At 47.6% G+C, this 19,207-nt stretch overlaps 1 protein-coding gene across 4 annotated transcripts in view; it reads right to left on the reverse strand.

The window, feature by feature from the left end:
* The window catches only part of CYTH1 (cytohesin 1), a 57,767-nt gene that overhangs the window by 12,252 nt on the left and 26,308 nt on the right, over positions 1 to 19,207 (reverse strand). For 3 of the 4 annotated variants that reach the window (XM_083598818.1, XM_083598817.1, XM_083598816.1), the window contains exons 2-9: positions 7,371 to 7,453; positions 5,561 to 5,625; positions 4,174 to 4,240; positions 3,365 to 3,483; positions 2,319 to 2,399; positions 1,937 to 2,049; positions 1,128 to 1,276; positions 654 to 765 (exon numbers count right to left, since the gene is read on the reverse strand). In XM_083598818.1, coding sequence (XP_083454944.1) covers positions 654 to 765; positions 1,128 to 1,276; positions 1,937 to 2,049; positions 2,319 to 2,399; positions 3,365 to 3,483; positions 4,174 to 4,240; positions 5,561 to 5,625; positions 7,371 to 7,453 — 789 coding nt within the window. Of the gene's footprint in view, positions 1 to 653; positions 766 to 1,127; positions 1,277 to 1,936; positions 2,050 to 2,318; positions 2,400 to 3,364; positions 3,484 to 4,173; positions 4,241 to 5,560; positions 5,626 to 7,370; positions 7,454 to 13,029; positions 13,215 to 19,207 lie in introns of those variants that run through there. The other variant, XM_083598819.1, reaches the window with a different exon arrangement.

A 19,207-nucleotide genomic window follows, 5' to 3' on the forward strand; every position in this document is an offset into this window, starting at 1 on the left:
CAGGGAGCTGCTCCAGCCATAACCTGGCAAGACAACTGAACCATTCTGAGTGAGCAGGAGAAAGATGGTCAAGGGCTGCGCAGGGAAAGGCTGGTGGGCTGGTGGATGCCTTGCAGGTGCCATGCATGCACTGCCGGTGCGCACACAGCGGGGATGTGGGAGGTGATGCCAGAGACTAGCCTCCAATGTCAGGTGAGAAGCACAGAACCACAGACAAGTCTTGGGCTAACGCTTAGTCCACTGTGGTTAGGAATATTGGAGCCAGGGAGAGAAAGCCCAAGTTTATCTGCTGTTCCTGGGGCCCATGAAACCAAGGTATCTTCCTCACTGTCATAAGCGCCCCAACCCACCAAATCACTGAAACCAGTCAGCCATGCCCAAGTTAAGGGAACCATTAGGGGACGCTGAGCACTGCAACCAAGACTGCCCTTGCTGGACATCCTGCTGAAGCATGGATGATTAGGAAAGCATCCTGAGTTCGGCAATGGGTATATGTTGTGCTGGATTGTGGCCACCGAGCCCCATGCAAAAAATAAAAAACGAAGAAGTCACCAGACTGCAGCCGAGCTCCCTGCTCCCTGCAGCCTATGCCATGGCGACAGCTGCACTGCTCCGCATGGCTGAGGCCTTGCACCTTGCGCAGATGCACTCACCGAGCTTCAGAAGCCAGCCTTCACGGTCTGGGTTGAAGAAAGTGTGTGTCAGGTCATTGCCATCATCCTCGGGAATTTTGAAGGGCTCGTTTTTAATGCTCTCGTACAGATTCTGGTAGGAGGAAGAGAAACGCATTGGGGGCCTGTGCAAGTCCAACTCTTGCTTCCCAGGAGGAATAGCCAACCTGGGAAGGGACCAGCGTTTGCATGCAGAAGGTGCCGGGTGAAATCCTCCACATCTAACATGCAAAAAAGTAACGGGTAGCAGGCAATGTGAAAGATCTCTGCCTGAGGCCCAGGAGAGAGTCTCTGTCAACCAGATAAGATGCAACAGGACAATAATGGGTTAGATGGACAAATATGACCAGGTACAAAGGCAACTTCCAATATTTCGATGACCTGCCACCCCCATGTCCCTTATCGCAGTCCTGTGATTTCCAAACACTACTTCCACTCCCTTCCCACAAAGCTCACCCTAAGTAGCTCCTCGGGCAGGTCCCCGCCATCATTGATGCCACGATTCATGGCAATGAAGCGCTCCACTGTCGGCTTGTCCTTAACGTTGGGATTATGAAGACTGGTGTTGAGCATGATGATGGCAAACGAGAGCACATAACAGGTATCTGGGGTGGAGAAAGGTGTGAAGGATGGATCAAGCACAGAATGGGCTGCCCTTTGGGCTCCATCCATTACCAAGGCACAAACTCAGACAACTGGGTAGCCTAGGAAGTGTCACCAAGTCCCAGGATGCATGCTCTGTGTTGGGTTGTTTGCTATCTTGGGGTGGGTGGGTGGCTCGGCGGGGAGCCCTGCTGGATCAGACCAAAGGCCCATCTAGTCCAGCATCCTGTTCTCAGAGTAGTCAACCAAATGCCTGCAGAATGCCCACAAGCAAAACACAAGCTCAAAAGCCCTCTCCCCACTTGTGATTCCCAGGAACTACTTTTCAGAGGCATTCTGCCTCTGACAGTGGAAAGAGAACATAGCCACCACGGCTAGTAGCTACTGATAGCCTTATACCCGTGAACTGGGTCTTTCCAAGCCATCCCAAGTTGGTGGCCATTTCTCCATCTTGTGGGAGCAAAATCCACACTTTTAACTATGGGACAGAACTTTGTGCGGCCCAGTGGCCAGCCCTTCTCCACTCCCAAGCAACAAAGCCTGAAAATCTGGCAGTGGGAGCCAGAAGGCACCCAACTGTGAACTCTCTGAGGATGCTCCAGGAAAAACTGCATCCCAAACCCTTGCTGCCTGCAGAGTTCAGCATGTCAATTCGTGCGTACCTGTTGACTGGAAGACACCCGGGTTGCATTGACAGTACCGTTGTGCAAAGGCTTCCATCATCCGATCAATCTTTTGTGCTTCGCCCGGCAACCGGAAGCTCCAAAGGAACTGCCTGCGGGGAAAACGAGCACATAGTCAGCTAAGCTGAGTAGGACTGTGAGCAAAGCTGCCAGAGAAGTAACATTCCTTGGTAGAAGGGCTGTGTGATGTGCCAGAGACTTCCAAGTCACATATTTCCCTCTGTGTGCGTGGACTGCAAACCACTGCTCTTTCCTAGGGAGCCCCAAAGCCCACACATGTCCTCTTCTTGCCTTTTCCGTGCAGGAAAAAAGAAAAAGGACACACCTCTGATTCACTCACAAACATCCTGCTGCCACTCACCGCAGTGCCTGGACAAGGTTGAGGTCTGTAAACTCATGCAGCTCCACGAATGAGTGCAACACCTGGATATTGAAATCATCTCTGTGAGGAGGCAAAAGAATAGGGGAACATGTGAGAGCGACCAACCTCACCATTCCCATACAGCTGCCAAACCCCTGCTGCTGCTGCCAAGAACTGGGCTCTCCTCTTGGCCTGGCCTGGAAGCTGCCTTATCCCAGGTGGGACTCTCTCGCCATCTTGTCCAATATTGTCTGTTCCAGTGGTTCCCACATTTCCCCACCCCAGCATGGACTACTGGATGGTCTGGGCAGACCGCTTAATGATTTTTCTGGCTGTTGCAATGTGCCATGCCAGACACGGTATGGTTTTTAATTGTATTTTATTACTCCTTTCATTGGTCTATTCTGACAGGCAGTCTTTCTCCAGGGAAAGACATGTAGAGAAGGTTCTCTGTTGTGACTTGCTACCCAATCCATCATCATTTTAATTGCTACCCAATCCTGGATCATTATACCTGGAGATGCCAGGAACTGGACCTTCTGCATGAATGCAAAATATTCAGTTTTCAATCTGTCCGTTCTGGGCCTTTAAGATGGCCTGGTGTCTATTCTTAAGAAGTTACCAGAAGTCTTCCAAGAAGCTTCAGAGCACAGGCAAGTTATATCAAGGCTTTAGGTGTTATGCAGTGCTGAAGTACCCAGTACTGGCCAGCTGCAGCGAGAACGATCCTGAAGTCCCACACAGTTTAAATATTCACAATTTCAGTTGGCATTCCTCAGCTGTCCCCCGCAACTTGGTAAGCAAAGCTTGGTTCAGGGCACAGAAACCCTCCAATTAGCCAAGGATGCTAACAAGGTCCTGACTATGAACTCCGGTTCAGCCAGTCCACATGGGAAACTCGAAACAATGGAGCACTGGCAAGAGATCTCTTGGGATCCCAAGTTCTTTTCCCATGCCTTGAATGCCCATGAGAGATAGGAACCAAAGTCCATTATGGTAGTGGCTATAAAGGAAGACCAAGCCCCAGAGCTCCCTTCTCCCATTACCTTTCACCCAAGTAGTCACCAATGGCTGTCTTGTTGAGCCCTTCCCCTTTGTAGAGGAACTGGGCAATGTCATCGCGGGTGTTCTTCAAGAGGTCATTCTCTATCAGGAACTGGATTCCCTGCAAGCACAGAAAGAAGAGGGTGTCTCTCTGCATTTGCTCCTGCACAGGACACACAGGTACAGGAACCCAAAACACCTCCAATAATGCACAGAGTGCAGATAGTAGATTTGACATGGTCAAGCTGTGTCTCATGCAAACCTTCTTAGTAGTGCCTACAATAGCCCTAAAGGTAGGCTATATTTGCAGGTGAGGGAGCCTGCAGTCAAGAAAATAGTGGCTTGCCTAAGACCATTTAATGGGTTTTGTGGCTGACGTGAGATTTGCACCAGCAGCTTACTGGCCCGCAACTAGCTCCACCTTCCCTAGGAGCACATGTGCCTGTTTGGGCATTTCTAGCCATTAGCCAGGATCAGTCACCCTGAGACCTAAGTATCCCAACACCATGCCAAGTCTACAAGGCACGTTCCAGTGAGCTTTGCTGCTAAGGATCATCCCCACCTTAGAGCTCTCCTTTAGGGTGGAACAGGGAAACAACAGATCTTGGGCACTTGCTTCCCAAGAATTCCTGAACAGGAAGAGCAGGACACACAAATAATGTTGTGGAAAGAGAGCAAGGCAGACGGTGAGACACACACACAAGCAGAGTAACCACAGATGACAGTAGCCAGTTTGCCTGCAATGAGGGACCTTGTGGTGGTCCCTGGATGACACCTGTTGCCAGCTCCATAGTAAGGAAGTGTCGATTACCTTCTTAGGGTCCATGTTGAACTTCTTCCTGCCCATCGCCACCTGCTTGTTCCTCTGCATGGTTTTCCTACAAGGCACAAAAGATTTGGGTTAGAGACACCCCCACCAAGGAGCAGCATGGGGCTGTGCCACTTCATCAGTGCTCCACCTGCCTACATCTTAGTCATAGATATGAGGCAGGCTAGGAAATCAGGCACTTTTCGTTCCCCCTATCTGACAGGGTGCATCGCACATGCACAAACCCCTCCCCTACTAACGGCAAGCCTAAATTTATAAACACAAGGAAATACATTCTCTACCCCACGAAATAATGAAGACCTCTCGCCACTCCAGCTAAGTTTTGGTGGAAACTGGATGTCTTCCCAGCACTAAAATGGAGCCCACAGCAGGGAACTGGCATACCAGCAGACCGGTCTCTAGACCATATACTGTGGAAGAGGAGGAGGAGGCCTCCTGGGATGCCCTACATGACAAGGGCCTGGCGTCCGCAGGGATGGGCAAAGGAAGCCACACTGAGTGATTGAAAGAGACGTCACATGTCAGTTTCCATTGACAATTTGGGCCGCCTAATCTGTTGGTGACTCCATCTGCCTCAGTTCAGAGTTAACTGCCTGAGACAGGGAACCTGCTGCCAGATGGGGAAGCGAGACCAGTCCTAGAAAAGGGGGTTTTTGGGGGGTGGGAGGGATGACTCTGGGCAAGACAAAACCTAGAGCCTGTAGCGGAACAGACCAAGCCAGAGATCCCTGATGATATTCAAGGCAAAACAGCCTGGGAGCTTTTCGTTCCACATGGTTACTTAAAGAGACTGAACATTACAGCCAGCCAGCCAGAACACACACACACACACCACTGTCACCCCATTCTTCTCAATAGATTAGTATGATCTTTTTTTTTTTGACAGGCCAGAGGCTCAGCATATAGGCCTCAAATGTAAGCAAAGCTGCTCTACGCAAACAGAGCCAGGATTAAAATGTCAATTCTCAACACAAGTGTGATGGAATCCAGACCAAGGGAATCCCATTCCTCAGACAACTGAAGTCAGCAAAATAGGCAAATCTATTTTTACTGGGCATCTGAATGGGTCTCCGATAAGTCTTTGGGGGTTATTCTTCAAGTTTAAACTCTTGTTTGCCTTTAGATATTGTTTCATCCTCAGCATGAAATGTGCAACGTTATCTGGACTGACACTCAAGTATCGCTCCTGGTAGAAGGGGTTCTCTTCTGTTTTCAGTGGGCCGATTTGACCCTGAAGATCCATTAATGTTAGAATTCATGCCAGCTCTGCTGTGCAGGCTTCTGCTTACTTTATTTCTCCCTATTTCTATTCTGAAAAAGCCCCCCAAAATATCAGCTTCCCCATTCCTCCAGCAGAAGCACCACTCACCTCTCTTCTGTAGAGCCCAGGTTCTCGATTTCATTAGTGACCTCTGCTATCTCATCTTTCAGACGCTGCAGAGGAGAAGAAAGGCAGAGGAATGAGCACACCATCAAGTGGGGCTCGGGGGGGGACTTTTTTTAAAAAAAAGAACACCTTGGAATTATTACTCCAGCTTTTTCTGTCCTCTTATGCCTTTCCCCATGCTCATTAATCTAGGTTTGAGGATCAGTTGGGTTGGGCAGAGGGAGAAGTAATGCATACAGAGCAGAGGAAAGACTTGCCAAGTTGACTTCTCCACAAAAATCCAGGAGTCTGCAAGGTAGAGGCTTAAGGAGACTCAGGAAGCAGGGTTCAACAACAGAACTTCTCCCTTCCTGCGTAAGGGGAAACCCTGTTCCCTTCTTCAGAGACTCATCAGATACAGCTGAAGCCAGCTGCAGGCACCCACTGCCCTGGGAAATGAAGACCAGAGAGAAGCCTGCCTGTCTGCCTGTCTTGGCTCAGAGGCAGGCTGGGCTATGGATGCCAATCTGTGGGAGGCACCAGCGTGCTGAGCTCTAGGAAGGAAGGAAGAAGAGCAAGCCCCTGGGGCTAACACAATTACTGGGCTAATCTCATTAGGAAGTGTCCAGCATATGGCAGTGATTAGCCTCTCCTACTGCCTTATTTATTGCTGATAGGACTGATGAGCAGCCCTGCCAAGCCCAGTACCCGGGAGCAAGTTGCCACAGGAACAGGCAGCCCATGTCAGAGCCAAGGGGAGGATGAGCCTTACTGCCTCTGAGGGCATGGAAGGAGTGGGACGCAGGGAAGGGGATGTTTTCCCGGCATCACTTTGGAAGGCGCACTCCCATCTTCTTAAAGGTCTGCACCAATATTGGCTAGTTACAGCATCTTTCCTTATATGAGAAAGACGGAACAGGTTTGACTGGGAGGTGGGGCTGGTTGACAGAGAATCCTATATCCGTAACCCACCTTCTAGCTTGTCATGTCCATAAGGTACATCAACCTGACAGGTCAAGGCTAGAGGCGGGTGGAGATGCCCCTCCCCACCAACTTGATCCTTCGACATGGAAGCTGCACTGGGTAATCAGACCCCACCCCCAGCCATTTCTCACCCCTCAACCCCTGCTGGGGTGGCCAGAACTGTGCCTGGCTGCTGATCTGCAGTGACGTTTGCCCAAGACACCTGCTGTGCAGAGCCTCAGGACTGCTGTGCACAGAATCCTCTGTGGGAACAGGAGCAGGAATAGCCATGCACTTAATATCCAAAGAAAGAAATGCCAAGGGTTTCGTGTCCACAAAGAACCACTTGCTGCTAACCTAAAGTGTGTGTGTTGGGGAGTAGGGGGGTGGGAGTTTCCACTGTGGCTACTCAGGATCAAGGTAAAGCAAGTCTACATGTGCTCAAAGGCATTCTATTTTTGTGTGTGTGTCACATTTCCAGGGAGAAGTTACAGCACTGAAAACAGTTAAGCCCCAAAAGAGAGGAGGTGGAGAAGGGAAATCCAGGACACACAGAGGCACCAAGTCTGGAAGCTACAAAACAGCCACCAACCCGTTTTTTGTAATGGGAATTGGTAGGAAGTATTGTGTCAGTCTTGTGCCATACAAACAAACCCCATTAATTCAGCAATTACTTGAACACATCTTAGGAAGCCGTGTTAGACCCAGTCAAAACCACTGGTCCATCGAATTCCAATATTGTCTACACTGACTGGCAGGGAACTTCGTAACCCTGCCTGCAGATGCCAGAGACTGAACCTGGGACCATCAGCATGCCCTCCTGCACCCCACACCCCTATCCCCCACATACCTGTATATCTGCCAGCAGCTCCTGCTTGCGTCGGCGGATGTTCTCAAGTTCTTGACGCTCCTCAGGGGTCAGGTCGCTGGGCACTGCCAGGGTAAAGAAACAAAGAGAGAGTTGCTTACAATGGGTGGATCTCAACAAGGATATGATGTGCTCCTAGCAGGCCAGGGAGACTGATGCAGAAGTCACAATTGCACCCAGAACTGCTTGCTGTAACCAGAATATGCAATAAACCCTTGGGGTATGCAACATATGACCCAGCGTACACATTTTTTTCATTCCACTGTTGATTCCACTATATGGCATTCATCAGCACAATATGTGTGATGACCACTGGTCGTTATGGGTTGATGGTGGTGCTGGTTTTTCGGAGGGGAGAAATAGTCCAATATACGAGGCGGGAACAGCAAACCAATATTTGCTATGACAAGCCAATGGGGCCACCATTGTTAGATACAGTGTGTATCTGTTGGGTTCTGGGAGCAAACAGGCTATGGATATTACATGATGCCTTGCTTGTGCATTTCCCAGAAGCTACTGACTGGATAGTGTTGGACACAGAATGCTTTTGGTAACAGACATAGCAGTCAGACAAGCCAGAAACTACTTTGCTCCAATAGTGAGTAGCATCAACTTCCCACAAATCATTTCTTTCCCACTCCACTCCAAAATCACCAAGCACAGAATTGCTGCACTGACTTCTGCATATTAGGTTAGAGAGACCTGTGTTCGATCACTAGCTGTCAAAGCTCCATTGAACACAATTAGATCCTACTTTGAACAACAGAGAGGAAGACATTATTTCTGGGAAGGGAAAGCCACAGAAACATACAAAAATAAAGGTCATTGTGAAGGTCAAGGCAACTGCAGGACTCACAAAATAGAAGCAACAATCTGAAACATGGAAAGCCGTGGTTTGTCATTGGCTTATGAAGCCTGGTTTATTTTAAATATGACTTGGTTTTACACGTGAACCCAGCACCCTTCCTTAACTGTGGTTTGCTTGGCCAGCCCACCCTAGACACTGATGAAGCTACAAAGAAAGGAGGCAAGAACAGCTGGAAAACAAAACTGACTACAGAGTAACAAGCCATGGTTAGTTTGATTCTCTGTGGGGCAACCTCTGGTTAACATGTGGTTTGTTAAGCAAACCATGGCTTAGCATTATGTGCAAACCAGAAACTCTTCCTTCTAGGTAGCCATTTAAAAAAAGGCCCAGATGTCTCTCACACATTGAATCTTGCCAACCTACAACCCAGTCTCAAGATTCAGGAATAGATGCTTAAGCATCTGTTTATTGGGGGCTTAAGCTTAAGCGGGCTGTTTATTGCCAATGACAAGAAAGGCAAGATTAAATTGTTGCATGTGTGAAACAAGATCTTCTCCTATAGGACTTCCTCCCCTCTCCCCTGCCCACAACACATGAACAGGTTTGGGGAGGAATGGGTGGAAAAGTCCCATTGCGGCAGGGGACCTTGTTCCACTGACGCATACATCACTTAATGCTATGTTGAATTCTTCCCAAGGCTTCTCCTATTAAGCACCACAATCACCACCATAAGGAAGGATCTAAAGCAATCTTGATCCTCCAGAGTGAATTAAGGATGCAGGTGTGCTGCCACAAGCATCAGGCAACAGGGGCAAAATTTGCCGTCATACATACACAGCAATGTCATACTTCCAAGAGATGGCCCACTAAACCCACTGCAGTCATTCAAGGCTACATCTCTGTTTTTGTCACTGTCCAAACGAACCCTCCGAAACAGTGCTAGGATACATGCAGAGCACTGCACAAAGGTGACTTGAAGCTGCAGGCCTCAGACCACAGGCCAGCTCCTCCTTTCTCATGTGTGAGCCCAAACAAAAATAGAAGCACTTAAGAAGGCCACGTCGGCTGTGGCTTCCTAGCAAAAAGGCACGACTCCTGTTGAGCACCCCAGAAAGAGAGGCAGGACACAGCACATGAAGGTAATGATGCACCCCAGAACTCTGTCCTGCATCTGTGCGGTATAACATACAGTGGATTCTCACATCTGCAGCTCGCAGCATGAGACAGACATTTCCCAAATACCGCTGGAGGAATTCAAGCAATGCTCCAGGCATCACATTCTAGTCTCTGCAGGCAGGGGGAGTGTCTCGGTTTGACCCTGCTGGGAGCATTGCTGATTCAGCTGCTTTGAGATGGGGAGAGGCAGGACCAAGCCCAGAGGTCAACAGAGGAACAGAAGGCAGGTTCTACCATCCTGGCCATACCACTACAGTTGCCCAGTGGGGAACGTCTACCCAGACAGTCAGGGGCAGAACGTGGTGGTGCTCCCTTGCCTTATGGAGGGTGTGTGGAGAGCAGCAGGGTCCCTGTCCTCAACAGGGAGCACAGACCTGTAGCCGGGGTGGGGAGCCGGGCTCTAGCTTTGAGGGCTATTTCAAAGAGATCAGAGTTCTTGACACAACAAGGCTCCATTGTGTGGCTGCTGGAACAGAGAAGCCAGAACAAGGGAAGTGCCTTTTCATTGCTTTGCAGTTGGACACGAGGGCAGGAGCCCAAAGCCAAGATACTGCAGCCGCAGCATACAAAGGAGGCAGCTCTTAAAGAGGCAGTGCCTCCCCCCTTCCAGCAGGCAGGGCAGGTGGGCCCAGAGCAGGAGCTCTGGGAGGCTTAAAGCTGAAATTCAGCATTCAACTAAGTAATTACGTAATGCATTAAAAGAATGGCACTAACTGGGGTGGAAAGAAATATACCAATTTCCAAAACTACTGTGCTCTCCTCAGAAGCTTAACAAAAACAAAGCAGAAGATCTCACAGAGGGCCCCTCTTTCCAACAGCAAGTACAGTGGGTGTGCTGGTGGACCTTACTCCTGGGTACTCGTCATAATCTTGTTTCCAAAAGAACCCAGCACCTAAGGCTGGGAGCCCCTAAATATGTGCAGAATTCACTCCCAGAGGTCTGCCCTTCCTTTTGTGAATGGAAAAGTGCACACACCCACACCCAAGCACCTATCCTTTGGGGAAGAAATGCCTCTTTGCCTGGAGAATGAAATGTAGCGTCCCACACAATGTTTTCATAGAATTGTGGAGTTGGAAAGGACCACGAGGGTTATCTAGTCCAACCCCCTGCAATGAAGGAATCTCTTTTGCCCCATGTGGGGCTCAAACCCACAACCCTGAGATTAAGAGTTTCATGCTCTACTGACTGAAACCAGTGGCTTCAGCTTGCTCCTCCCCCACCAGACTAGATGATAAGGCTGATTGTTGAATAACTACATGAGAGGGGGAAGTGCAGGCGACATTCTAGGGAGGACAACTGGTCTGCATGAAATCCGAGAGACCAAGGAGTAAACAAGCTGAGTGCACCCCGCAGAACGATATCCAGCACCTCCATGGTCCTCTTTGGTGCGCAGGCATTCTGAATCACAGCGCATGTAGTCTGCCACAAGTGCAACTGGCCCTCCTATGTCATATCCTGTCGAGTTGGCAATTCTAGGCCCATGACCCTGCAATGACTCCAGCGGAGCCATCCAAACCCTGGCTCTTTGGTTACAGAAACAGGTTTCTCATAAAAGGTTGCATTAGCAAGATGGATGGCAAGAAGAGCCTTCATTGCAGCCTTGTAAACAGGCAAAAACTCACAGAGGTTAAATGCTACAAATGCCATTGTGTTCTCCCTCCACACACACTCCACTGGCCCATGCCTCCTTTCTGCATTATTGGCTCCACGTTTCCTCCTAAACTCTGTATGTCCCTGTTCAAAGATGCCAGCAGTTGGCTTTGTCAATGGAAAAGGCTGGGCCTTTTGGATTAATTGGGAGGAGAAAGTGTGTAAGTGACCTGCTATTGCTATCAAGATGCAATAAAACAGCTGTCACATTCACATGGGCCTTCTTTATTTCATATATCGCTTGACCACAGTCAAATAATAGGCAGTCAATTGACTGGTATCTGACTGGTCAATTGACCTGAGTCCCAACTCCAGCTAAGTCAGTGCTACAGATAAACAGTGGGGCTGGTAATTAGGAGAAGATGTTCTGAAGGAGGGGCTGGGGTGTGTGTCTATTTATGTGCCTCCATAAGTACAGAGAAACACTAATAAGCAAAGGCACTCTGGGCTTAGTCCAAGCAAAATGGACTAAACGACTTGGAGTAAACGACTTCTAATCAGCTGGAGAGGCAGAACTCCCCAATGAGCAATGATTTATCCAGAGAATCACCCATCAGCACAATCCCTGACTGCTCTAACCCCTACCACTTACTCTCTTCCCAGAAGACCAAGCAATAAGGGCTCCAACACCTGAAGCTATCAAAAAGAAAAACATTTTTTAACAATTCATTCAAAACATTTGTAACCCATTCTTCGGCTGGAAACGTTCCCAGAGTGACTTACAAATCAATAAAAGCAACACAGTCCCTGCCTGCCATCCGGCTTACGGTCTAAAAATGCATGGTGCAAAAGGAAAGAAGGGAAGGGGGAGCGGGATGGAGAAGAGGAAAACAAGCAAAGACTGGTGCAAAATTCTCAAAACATGCTTTTAGTGTGAATTGTGTTTATTTTATATATTTTATGAAACGGCCTGCTTTGCTTTCATCCAATGCTGTTGTCTGGGTTGCAAGTAAGAGTGCTGTTCTACCCCACCTGTGGGTCAAATGCATCTGAGCTCAGTCTGAAGAGAGCTTTGGTCTGCAAGAACGGGAAACCCTAGCTTGAAGGAACCCCCTGCCCTATATGTCAGCCCCAATGGGAGTCCTACTCAACGCCCAGAGACAGTGCTGTCCTCTACACCCCCTACCAAAGCATATACAGGGGGATGTGTCAAAACAGGAAACAGAAAGCAGAATCACACTAACATTATTCTAAGACAAGGATGTTAGTGGGTTACTTCTATCCTCCTCATTTGTGTGCTCTTTCAGGGCCAACTCCCCCTCTTCCTCCCCTCCTCACCCCAGCTTGAGCTTCCAATTTCTTCATTTTTCCAGGCCCACCAGCTGCTTGACCCACAAGAGGGACTCTCTTTGCCCCTTGGGCTCTTAATGCCCACCCACCAATTCACACACTTGGCTGGCTGCCAACATAGACTGCCCCCCTTTGACAGCCACCACTCTAAGCAGCCTTTCCCCTTTCTTAGTGCCTATCTACTCTCTGAGCAGGGCAATGGCAGCCCATGAGGAGGAGGATGGTGGTGGCATCTACCCCCACCCAATATCAGCCACTTCTGTACACCTTTCAGTTAGGGGCCCTTGACTTAAACAGCCCCGGAGTAGAAACATGACATTCCCACCCTGGTGAAAGCACTCTCTTCCCTCCTCTCCTGCAGACACTTTGGGAAAATCCAGTCCGCGCATAAACATGGGCCCCAAGGAAGGCAGGAGCAACAACACACTGTGCGTTTCCCCTCCCTTCCATGCCTGGAATAATCTGCTGGGGAGCCAGAAAACGGGCAGGCAGGGGAAGCACAGCATGCTGGTGGATGGGGCAGAAAGGAGTGCAGCACCAGGCATGGCTATGACAGAAAGGCCAGGCACATGGTGCTCGGCATGGAAAAGGCACTGGCACATGGCACCAAATGCAGCCATGAGGGACCAAGCAGCACACAAGACAGGGGGCCAAACAGGAGCAGAGAATTCCCCTTTGCAAACATAATACGCAGGGTGAGAGAGGGAGAGACTTACCCCAGGCTGCCGCCCAGCTCTTTCTGCCCACTGTCAAAGTAAGCCCTGTGACACACCATCAGTGCGCTAGTAGCCCATGTGCTGGGGAGCCCAGCCCTGTCAAGGAGAAGGGGCTGTGTCTCGGCCTCCTCTCATTCTGCTCAGCTGAGCTCCTCTGCTCGTGCTGCCTTCCATGGAGGATGACAGCTTTGGAACCCCGCCCACCTGCCGAGGCCTGGGGATTAACCCCTGCCTGTCCAGGCTGCAGCACAGGGAGGGCATGTGTGCAGGACATTTGCATACAAAGTGGGAGCAAGCAGCAAATACATGGAAATATGAGTATCAGACACGCTGGTTCGTTCACACACATATTTGGGTGTGATATTACGAGTTTCTGGCAGAATTACATGCTCAATGAGGAAATGCTGTTCAGCCTCTAAGGAAGATGTGTCTTTTTCCCTTACTGCCTTTCTCGTCTTCTCAGGACCCTAAAACAGATACTAAAGTTGCAGCCACACAGGTGCTATTCTTAGAGCCTCACTCAGAAGCAATTCATTGTTTCTCTCATTGTCATGCATGCCAGAAACAAAGGCAGCACTCCTGCATCACAACATGCACACTCTCATAGTTTAATGCAGCTGAATAAGTGTTTAATCTTGGGGGGGGGTGCGTGCGCGCGCACACACACACACAGAGGTTTCTGATACCACAGACTTAAATATTGGAGAATTCAGCTTTTACCCATGGCATGGTGAAATTTGATCTTAGTTTCCTATAAATTAAGGTTTTTAAAGCTAAACTTATTTCTTGTTAAGTTTTGTAAATTTAAGGTTGCGTCAACTTCATCTGCTTTAATTTTCATTGTATTTAAAGGATGCCCCTGCATTACTTGTTCCAGCTTCATCCTTCATAGTATGTGTTTTTATACCAGACAACATTATTTCCTCGCCTTGCATTCTGCCTTAATGAGAGATGCCTTCTCTGAAGTTTTGGGCAAGTTTTCTTCTGATCAGACATCCAATCTGCTTTTGAGTTAGCGACTTGTTAAATGTGCTACACAGCCAGGCATTTTATCATTCCCATTCTTAATTATACCAGGTGGTATGAAATATAGGTGTTCTCTTTCAAAGCCCTGACTGCCCAGCAGCACAACTGCTCTTCTCCATGCCAGAAGGGGAGCAGTGTACCATCATCATCCACTGCCTGTTTGAAGGAAAAGATGCTCCTCCACAACAACATCCCTTTCTTCTTAATCCTCACAATCTCCCATGTCTTAGTAGGACATGTTTAATTTTTCAAGTTTCAGGTGGAGATGCTAAAAAGTTGTAACATGACTTGGGAATTCAAAACATATTTTGGTTAAATTAATATAATTTAGTTCTGCTTGGTAAGTAAATGCATGTAAAATTGCGTAGAGATCGTTAAATTGATTGCCAAGTAATAGTATTAATATCAATAATACTATTATATAATATTTTTTATTATTAAGCATTACCTAATATTTGAATAAGGTAAAATTAAAATTATTTGGTTTTCCAAAAGCAGTTTATGTGCTTCTTCATCCAATGTAGACTTAACAAGCTAAATGTTGCCCGATCACAAAAATAGTAGATTTGAATTCCTCATACACAAAACCATATTTTTAAGGAACACCCCCCCCTGAAATTTGCAGAAATTAAGTTTCACCCCCTAAAATGACACACCCTAATGTCCTAATCTTGCTTATGAGAGTCTGCAAGCATATGGATTGAAATAGGGGGTGAATTTTCAGAGGGGGCATTGACTTTTTAGAGGGGGTTGCGAACTAAGGGGAAAGACCCTTCATCCCAGGTAAATGTGGGTTCAGCTGTGTGGCATTTTAGTTTGTTTGTTTTTTAATTTCACATTCATGGCCACTTCATTATATTTAGCTATAGTCACATGCTTATTTTCTTGTGATTTTGCATAGCTTCTGCTAATCTTTTCAGAAGCCTTTTGTGACTCTGATATGTAGTTCCATACCTTTGACTGATGTACTCATTCATTCAGAAGATCAACAACATGTTGACCTGGAGTTGCTGTGTTTGAAAAGTTGCCAAATATTAATTCCTATTCTGTTCATTCTAGGAAACATAGCACCAAAGTAAGGTTGTAAGTCACATTTTTCAAAATAGAGAACGACAGCAAATTGATTTTGGGGCGGAGCATTCAGGGGTGGTGTTTATGCCCCCAAAAGATTTAGAATGCTGTGCTAAACTCTTCAGATTCTAATTGCAAGAAAATAACTTCCATGCACTTTGATACTTGCCCATGTGTTTTCAAATTCAGTACTTTCCTGCAGCTTAGTGAGCTAGAAAGCCAACCCTACAGACTCACTAGTAATAGAGTTCCACTTTGAGAAAGCCCCATTAGAATTCAGCACTGGCAGTCCCATTAGATTTGTTCCACTTTTCCATTTTCTCCTCCATTTCAGACCAAACTCTCTGGAGCAGCAGTGGAGAAGCAATGATGTGTGACTGGCGGGGTCCAAAGGGAGTTGCAGTCCAGCAACATCTGGAGAGTCACCATTTCCCCATCCTTCCTCTAGAGGAGCTTCTTCAAGCAAAGTATGAGAGCTCCGGGGTCCTTCTGACACATCCCTCACTTTTATGCCACCTCTTCTAAGGCCTGGTTTGGTGCATCTAAGCTAGCACTTCCTTCAGGCTCTCCCAGCACAAGCTTCTCTAGCAGATGCTAAATCTCCATTATCCTAAGCTCACAGCAACAGCACAAACCTATGCATGTGTGTTCAGAAGTTAAGTACTGCAAAGTTCAGTAAGTCTTACTCCCCAGCAAATGGGTATGGAGTACCTCAGTGGAGCAATTTCTCAAAAGGCCTCTTCTCCTCCTAAATGCCCTAAGAGCAAACTGTCCCAAGATGCAATGCATTCAGATTATGTTCCCAAGATCAGTTCCACCCTGTTGTGACACCAGACCTACGGTACATACAAGTATCTGTGTCTTCTGCTTCTGGCATTGCTTGAACCTCTTTCCTAATCCTAGTTGCAGATTCAGGTTCTGAACCCCGAAAGTTTTTTTGTTCCTTTGATTTCTCCCATGAAGCCCTGGACTGGAATCCGAAATATCTTCAACCTAATCCGGGAATTTTAAAAACCACACACAGACCCGCCTCTTCATAACAAGCACTTTTCTCCCCACTGCCCCCTTGCATACGCAAGGGCATCCCTCCCCACAAACCTTGAAAACAAGGTTTGATTCATCCCACTCCCCAAATCATGGCTACATAAATACAACTTAGCTAACAAGATATGACAGCATCTTCAAGAACCAGTGTCCTTGTCAATGACACTTTGTCATTCCACTGATGCATGGCAAGATCCACAAGGCAGCCCACAACAGCAGGCAACAATGGAGAACAAGCAAGAGGAACATGTGGCCAATTCCACAGAGCAGTGTTGTGGCTGCCCCTTTAAACTCAGCACATGGCAAGCCATTTGTATCCTGCAGCTCATCACAGAAAACACAGTATTTTTACCAGCACACCAAAGGAAAAGATAAGGCTCAGTGGTAGAACAACTGCATTGCATATAAAAGGACCCAGGTTCAAAGCTTGGCATCTTCTGGCAGGCTGGGAAAAGACTCCTATCTGAAATCCTGGAGAGCCACCACCAGTCAGTGTGATGCAGTCCAGTGGTTCCCAAACTTCTCTCTATCAGTGCCAGATTAAACCCTGTGGAGGCCCCTAGGAAGTCGAAATATTGGGGGCTCCCTCTCAAATTATCTCCCGAGATGTTTTTGTAATCATCTTTCAAGATCAAATCAGTATTATTTTGATCTGTTGTCGCAGGGCCCATAGGCTGGGGCTTACTCTGCCTGTTTGGTAATCTGGCACTACTCTCCACCCTCAACAACCAAATGGAAATTGCCATGGGTCTCAGTGAACCACAATGATTTTTCTGCCTGTTGCAACAATTGTGATGCACTGTGCTAGATGCTGTATGATTTTTAACTGCATTTCTATTGCTTCTTTTATTTCTTATATTGCATTTTATTGTATCACAACTTGAATGCCATAATCAACATATTTAATGTGGGTGTGCCGCAGTTAAACCTGTAGCAAGTGAAATGTACAGCTCTACATTATTTCCCCTGTTTACCCCCTGCCTCCCCTTCTCTTGTATCCTCGCTCTCTCTTTTTTTTTAATTGTAGGATCCTTGGATCCTTAAGACAAAGGCCTTGTCTTCTTGTACTCTGTAAACCACCACACACACTGATAGGTTTATAAGGGAAACAAACATGCAACAGAAATTCCATGCTCTCCCCTCATCCACACAAAGTCAAGTGAGGGTAGGGAACTCTCCTGCCCTAAGGCAGTGAAACTATAGAACAGGACTCATGAATGCCAAGTGTCCAATCCCAGGCGACCTCGTGTGTACTAAAGGCAGTGGCTGGGGTTACGAGAAATTCCAGATACCATCAGTTTCCTGCATGTGTGCGCAAGAAATTTAACCCTTAGGATTACTCTCCCTGTTACATCATCAGGTGCCTGCAGGGTAATGGAAGCTTGACTTGACACCCTAAGTCTCTCTCCCTGCTCTTCCTCTGGTCCCTCATAAGAAATTATTGCCTTGACACCATAAGACTCAGTGGAGTCAAGGCAGTTAAACTCACATCACAGACTGGGAGCAAGGATAAGATGGCACCCCACAAGTTATCCTGTAAATTTCCAGCAGCTTTCCCCACTCAGATGTTGGCTGGGGCTGATGGGAGTTCTAGTCCAAATGATCTGGATGGCACCAGGTTGGGAAAGCTAATTTAAGGCCACAAGAGCCAGTTATCCTCTGGCATTCGCCACAAGAAGCAAGGCAAGGCAGTCTATTAAGGACTTCCCCCCAAACTCAGTATCTATCCCTTACAACAGCAGAGCTTGTAATGGTGGGAGAACTGCACACCACAAGGCACCACTCAACTGGTATGTTTGCTCCAGAAGTTCTCCTCAAGGCAGGTTCCTTCAATGAGTGCTCCATTTCTGGGTACCGTTACTGGGAAGCTGAAGAGAGGTTCACTTCCTAGCAAGGCTTAAGCAGACATTAAGATGAAGGCTGCAAATAACACACATCTTGTGGGAACAGATCCATGCAGTGGGATGTTCTGCAGCCTGCCATTTTAAGTTGCACAGTAAATTTGCTCGCAAGGAAGCAGCAACCCTGAGTACAGAAGGCAAGGGTGTTTTACTAACAATTCCTGTGTGGCTCCTTGCAGATAATGGGCTTGGCACCAAAAAGCAACACAGCATGTTCTGAGGAGGAGGGATAACTTGTTCCAAAACTGAAACAGGGTGTTGCACACACACCCTTATGCACACACAAAAACCCATAGTAGGCAGCACAGGGAATCCATGTGCCACATTTGCCTCCTGGCTTCAAGGGTTTTGGCAACTGGTTCATGGTAAGCGGCTGTGAGATTCCACCCACAGAAATCCTATCATGGCAGAAAGGGATTTATATCCTTCTCCCTGTAATCACAGATGCTACTCAGCACCAGCTTCATGACATGATGCCCACACTTGCCCAACATTACACTTGGGCTCCTTGCTAACAAAGATAAAGGATTATGTTCAACTAAGTCAACTACTCAGAGTAAAACCTTTAAAATTAACAAACCTATGTTAGTCAGGCCCATTAACGGTAATGGGTCTACTCTGAGTAGGGCTAGCATTGAATACCACTCATGCAACATCTGGGCAAGCATTTTAGCTTGCCAGGTGGAATGATTCCCCCTTCTCCTCCCCCTGTGTGCTGTTCCAGGGGTTTTCTTGCTTCCCTGAGCCAATTTCGGGGGGTGGGGGGGGAAGGAAGGAAAGCCCCATTGCTCAAGCAGAAGTTATTGTGCAGGGCTTCTACTGATGGGGCTCATTAAATGAATCCCACTCAAAGGCTCCACAAGCAACTAACACCATATTCTCAGGTAAGAAGACTACATCCTCTGTGGGAAGTCTAAAGCAGTGGCAGCACATAAAGTTATCAGATGTTTCACATTGTGGGTGGCACTAAACATCCTCACAAATCACACATGGACAAGTAACCTTGCAGGTCAACAAATATGCCAGATCTGTAGGCTTCAGGTGAGCTTCTGCAACGCCAAGGACTAAACACTGCTGGCAGCATCATGTAAAAGCTCCAACAAAGAGAACTGATGGGATTCATAATCACCAAAAAA

The sequence above is a fragment of the Podarcis filfolensis genome (assembly GCF_964270895.1).
Source record: "Podarcis filfolensis genome assembly, chromosome: 2".
Taxonomy (NCBI): domain Eukaryota; kingdom Metazoa; phylum Chordata; class Lepidosauria; order Squamata; family Lacertidae; genus Podarcis; species Podarcis filfolensis.